This window comes from Leucoraja erinacea, unplaced genomic scaffold (genome assembly GCF_028641065.1).
Source record: "Leucoraja erinacea ecotype New England unplaced genomic scaffold, Leri_hhj_1 Leri_91S, whole genome shotgun sequence".
In the NCBI taxonomy this organism is placed as follows: domain Eukaryota; kingdom Metazoa; phylum Chordata; class Chondrichthyes; order Rajiformes; family Rajidae; genus Leucoraja; species Leucoraja erinaceus.
In genome coordinates this window covers 411,497-417,584 of record NW_026576861.1, presented here as the reverse complement: position 1 = coordinate 417,584, position 6,088 = coordinate 411,497, and the positions used below count along the sequence as shown (strand labels likewise).

Sequence of the window (6,088 nt, the reverse complement as noted above, 5' to 3'; positions counted from 1 at the left end):
TCATCCAGCACGTCCTAATCCAACTCCTCTCTTAAATCCATCCAGTGACTTGGCCTCCACTGCCCTCTGTGGCAGGGGAATTCCATAAATTCACAACTCTCTGGGTGAAAAGATTTTTCTCACCTCAGTTTTAAATGACCTCCCCTTTATTCTAAGACTGTGGCTGCTGGTTCTGGACTCGCCCAACATTGGGAACATTATTCCTGCGTCTAGCTCGTCCAGTCCTTTTATAATTTTATATGTTTCTATAAGATCCCCCCCCTCATCCTTCTAAACTCCAGTGAATACAAGCCTAGACTTTTCAATCTTTCCTCATATGACAGTCCCGCCATCAACACACATCATCAACACCATTCCAGTTGTGCTTCAACTGAGAGATCCCTTCCCCCACCCCCCCATCCTCCGTCCTAATATATTTGTTTTAAAGATACCGTAAGTAATGACGTAACAGCTCTATCCAAGACCGCACGAAACTGCAGCGAATTGTGGACGCAGCCCAGACCGTGACTCAAACCAACCTCCCTTCCATTGACTCCATCTACACCTCACGCTGCCTCGGCAAGGCCAGCAGCATCATCAAGGACCAGTCTCACCCCGGCCACTCCCGCTTTTCCCCTCTCCCATCAGGCAAGAGGTACAGAAGTGTGAAAACGCACACACCTCCAGATTCATGGACAGTTTCTTCCCAGCTGTTATCAGAAAACAACCATCTTATCACCAACTTGAGAGCAGCCCTGAGCTCCCATCTACCTCATTGGAGACTATCTTTAATCAGACATTATGGACCTTTATCATCACTTTATCCAGTATTTGTACGCTGCGGACGGCTTGAGTGTAATCACGTACCGTCCACTGACTGGATAGTTGGCAACATAAAAAACTTTAAGGGCCTGTCCCACTTACGCGATTTTTCCGACGACTTGCCGAAAATTTGTGGCTGATCTATCTCTTCCTCCTAACCCCATTCTATCTCTCCCGCCTTCTCCCCATAACCCCCGATACCCGTACTAATCAAGAATCTATCTATCTCTGCCTTAAAAATATCCATTGATATTTGAGATTGGCTACCATTGAATGGCGGAGTAGAGATGATGGGCCGAATGGCCTATTTCTGCTCCCGTGGCATTTGAACTGGCTCCCTCTGCGGGAGGCCCGTCTGCCATTTTGTGAGACGCATTCTCTCACCACAGTGCATTCCGGAACGGGTGCAGGCATGGGCGATCGACCAGGCCCCTGGAGCCCGCTGGCCCTGTTCTCCTTCTTGGCCACCTTCCTGTCCTCAAGGTCCTTGGCCACAGCTTCCAGAGGCCTGTCTAGGTTGCGGATGCTTTGTTTCCTCGGCAGTGGAGGTTCCACACTGTAATCAACAACAGGGGCATTAAACACACATGGAGACGAGAGCTACCACTGACGAGGCGCAGTCACGGGTGTTTCTGCGGCACCACAGGGGCGGCGCGGTGGCGCAGCGGTAGAGTTGCTGCCTCACAGCGCCAGAGACCCGGGATCAATCCTGACCACGGGTGCTGCCTGTACGGAGTTCCTTAACTTAGGCGCAGTTTAGTTTAATGTCGCGATAAAACGAGAAAAAAGAGAAAAAAGGGACAAAAAAGAGGAAAAAGAAAAAAAGAGAAAAACGAGATTAAAAATAGAGAAAAACGAAACAAAAGTGAAAAAGAACAAGAAAAAAAGTGAAAAACGAGAAAAAAGAGAAAAAAAAGAAAAACGAGATAAAAAGAGCCAAAACGAAAACGAGGTGCAGTGAAAACCTCAGATGATAGCTCGTTGCACGCTATCCAGTCAGCCGAAAGACAGACATAACCCTGCCCCTGTGTACATTGTCCCCGTGACCTCGTGGGCTTTCTCCGGGTGCTCCAGTTTCCTCCTCTATGTAACGTTCAATGCTCCACTTGTAATAGACAATAGACAATAGGTGCAGGAGGAGGCCATTTGGCCCTTCGAGCCAGCGCCGCCATTCAATGTGATCATGGCTGATCATCCCCAATCAGTACCCCGTTCCTGCCTTCTCCCCATATCCCCTGACTCTGCTATCTTTAAGAGCCCTACCTAACATAGAAACATAGAACATAGAAATTAGGTGCAGGAGTAGGCCATTCGGCCCCTCGAGCCTGCACCGCCATTCAATATGATCATGGCTGATCATCCCAACTCAGTATCCCATACCTGCCTTCTCTCCATACCCCCTGATCCCCTTAGCCACAAGGGCCACATCTAACTCTCTTAAATATAGCCAATGAACTGGCCTCAACTACCCTCTGTGGCAGAGAGTTCCAGAGATTCACCACTCTCTGTGTGAAAAAAGTTCTTCTCATCTCGGTTTTAAAGGATTTCCCCCTTATCCTTAAGCTGTGACCCCTTGTCCTGGACTTCCCTAACATCGGGAACAATCTTCCTGCATCTAGCCTGTCCAACCCATTAAGAATTTTGTAAGTTTCTATAAGATCCCCTCTCAATCTCCTAAATTCTAGAGAGTATAAACCAAGTCTATCCAGTCTTTCTTCATAAGACAGTCCTGACAGTCCTAACAGCTACCTTTTACACCTAAGTGTCAGAAACTAAGGGACACTTAGGTTATTAGAGGTTTAGAGGGGATCTGAGGATGATTTCTTTCACCCAGCGATAATTATTATGGCCTACTCCTGCACCTATTGTCTACTGTCTATTGTATTCTAGTTATTCTGCAGAAGGTAACTGAAGGAAACATGTTCCCGATGTTGGGGGGAGTCCAGAACCAGGGGTTGCCGTTCAAGAATAAGGGTCGGCCATTTAGGACTGAGACAAGGAAAAACATTTTCACCCAGAGAGTTGTGATTCTGTGGAATTCTCTGCCACAGAAGGTAGTCTAGGTCGATTCACTGGATGTTTTCAAGAGAGAGTTAGATAGAGCTCTGAGGGCTAACGAAATCAAGGGATATGAGGGGAAAAGCAGGAACGGGTTACTGATTGTGGATGATCAGCCATGATCATTTTGAATGTCATTGCTGGCTCGAAGGGCCGAATGGCCTACTCCTGCACCTATTGTCTATGTTTCTGTGTATGTTCTATACTACCTGTGGCCTAATAATGGCATTGGCGTGTTCAAGAGCATGGGATCAAAAGTATCAAATGCTTTTAACAATGATACATTCAGAAGAAAATCTGATATCTCCATGCTTCTGGGTTACTTTGCTATTGGAACCCTCTTTGTGGAGTTTGCATGCTCTCCCTGTGACCACGTGGGTTTCCTCCGGGTGCTCCGGTTTACTCCCACAACTCAGGTTCGTGTGGGGTTTGTAGGTTAATTGCCCCCCTGTAAATTGACCCCTGGTACGCAGGGCGTGGGATGGGAAAGTGGGATAAGATAGAACTAGTGTTCACCTGTGATCGATGGTTGGCATGGACTTGATGGGCCGAAGGGCCTATTCACAAGACCGTAACAGTGGAGTTAAACCATTCGGTCCGTCGAGTCTGCTCCGATGCTGTACTTCAATAGACAATTGACAATAGGTGCAGGAGTAGGCCATTCGGCCCTTCGAGCCAGCACCACTGTTCAATGTGATCATGGCTGATCATCCCCAATCAGTACCCCGTTCCCGCCTTCTCCCCATTTCCCCTGACTCCACTATCTTTAAGAGCCCTGTGTAACTCTTTCTTGAAAGTATCCAGAGAACCGGCCTCCAGGCAGAGAATAGAAACATAGAAACATAGAAATTAGGTGCAGGAGTAGGCCATTCGGCCCTTCGAGCCTGCACCGCCATTCAATATGATCATGGCTGATCATCCAACTCAGTATCCCGTACCTGCCTTCTCTCCATACCCTCTGATCCCCTTAGCCACAAGGGTCACATCTAACTCCCTCTTAAATATAGCCAATGAACTGGCCTCAACATATAGCCAATGAACTGGCCTCAACAAAAGAATTCCACAGACTCACCACTCTCTGTGTGAAAAAGTATTTCCTCGTCTCCATTCTAAATGGCTTACCCCTTATTCGTAAACTGTGGACTTCCCCAACATCGGGAACATGTTTCCGTGCTCTGTCTCTAAGCTAAATCAAACTAAAATGATGTTCTGAAGGGTGCAGCAATTCTTCCTTCACCTACCTGTCCATGGTGGTCCTGGTCGATTCCTTGTCTGAGCTCGTGGAACTCAGTGAACTCGAGGAGATGACTGACAGAGGACGATAGGATCGGATCATGGAACGCGGCCGGCTCCCGGCTCCACTGCCTCCCCGCCTCTCCTCGGAAAACGACTGGAAAACATCAGCACACGCACACGTGATTATCTTTAACAACTCAACCTCAACCATTTTTGCACGTTCCCCTTGTGACTTCATGGGGAGCCTGAAGATAATCCTCGGGCAGAAGGTCTTCTTCTTGCAAATAAATAAACCGAAGGAATAGTTAAAGGTAGACAAAAATGTTAACCATATAACCATATAACCATATAACAATTACAGCACAGAAACAGGCCATCTCGGCCCTACAAGTCCGTTCCGAACAACTTTTTTCCCTTAGTCCCACCTGCCTGCACTCATACCACAACCCTCCATTCCCTTCTCATCCATATGCCTATCCAATTTATTTTTAAATGATACCAACGAACCTGCCTCCACCACTTCCACTGGAAGCTCATTCCACACCGCTACCACTCTCTGAGTAAAGAAGTTCCCCCTCATGTTACCCCTAAACTTCTGTCCCTTAATTCTGAAGTCATGTCCTCTTGTTTGAATCTTCCCTATTCTCAAAGGGAAAAGCTTGTCCACATCAACTCTGTCTATCCCTCTCATCATTTTAAAGACCTCTATCAAGTCCCCCCTTAACCTTCTGCGCTCCCAGAGAATAAAGACCTAACTTGTTCAACCTATCTCTGTAACTTAGTTGTTGAAACTTAGTTGTTGGAGAAACTCAGTGCACTTTGACCCGAAATGTCATCTATTCCTTCGCTCAATAGATGCTGCCTCAGCCGCTGAGTTTCTCCAGCATTTTTATCTACCTTCGATTTTTTCAGCATCTGCAGTTCCTTCTTAAACAAAGGAATAGTTAGATCCACGGAAAATCCCAGATTAGGGCAAGAGGTACAGAAGTGTGAAGACGCACACCTCCAGATTCAGGGACAGTTTCTTCCCGGCTGTTATCAGGCAACTGAACCATCCTACCACAACCAGAGAGCAGTGCTGAACTACTATCTACCTCATTGGTGACCCTCGGATTATCTCTGATCGGACTTTGCTGGCTTTACCTTCTGTCATGTACGCTGTGGAAGGCTCGATTGTAATCAGGTGTTGGTTCACATGCTTGATCAATGGTGTTTTATCATTAATGTTTTATTATTATTAACGTTTAGTGTTTTCTGAGTCATTCGTTACTGTCACTAGATGTCATGTTGTTACTTGTGGGCGGAGCACCAAGGCAAATTCCTTGTATGTGAATAATGGGCAATAAACTTACTTACTTACTGCTGGGGGGTTAGCACGCGACAAAAGCATTTCACCGTACCTCGAAACATAGAAACATAGAAACATAGAAATTAGGTGCAGGAGTAGGCCATTCGGCCCTTCGAGCCTGCACCGCCATTCAATATGATCATGGCTGATCATCCAACTCAGTATCCTGTACCTGCCTTCTCTCCATACCCCCTGATCCCTTTAGCCACAAGGGCCACATCTAACTCCCTCTTAAATATAGCCAATGAACTGTGGCCTCAACTACCCTCTGTGGCAGAGAATTCCACAGATTCACCACTCTCTGTGTGAAAAATGTTTTTTCTCATCACAGTCCCAAAAGGCTTCCCTCTTATCCTTAAACTGTGATCCCTAGTTCTGGTACCATATAACCATATAACAATTACAGCACGGAAACAGGCCATCTCGGCCCTACAAGTCCATGCCGACACAACTTTTTTCCCTTAGTCCCACCTGCCTGCACTCATTCCATAACCCTCCATTCCCTTCTCATCCATATGCCTATCCAATTTATTTTTAAATGATACCAATGAACCTGCCTCCACCACTTCCACTGGAAGCTCATTCCACACCGCTACCACTCTCTAAGAAGTTCCCCCTCATATTACCCCTAAACTTCTGTCCCTT

The 6,088-nt window shown here is 46.7% G+C and overlaps 1 protein-coding gene across 1 annotated transcript in view; it reads right to left on the bottom strand.

Moving 5' to 3' along the window:
• Positions 1–444: 444 nt before the first annotated feature.
• The window catches only part of LOC129695037 (dedicator of cytokinesis protein 2-like), a 286,209-nt gene continuing 280,565 nt past the window's right edge, over positions 445–6,088 (bottom strand). The window contains exons 21-22 of the mRNA XM_055631797.1: positions 4,101–4,249; positions 445–1,357 (exon numbers count right to left, since the gene is read on the bottom strand). Coding sequence (XP_055487772.1) covers positions 1,024–1,357; positions 4,101–4,249 — 483 coding nt within the window. The 3' untranslated portion in view covers positions 445–1,023. The remainder of the gene's footprint in view (positions 1,358–4,100; positions 4,250–6,088) is intronic.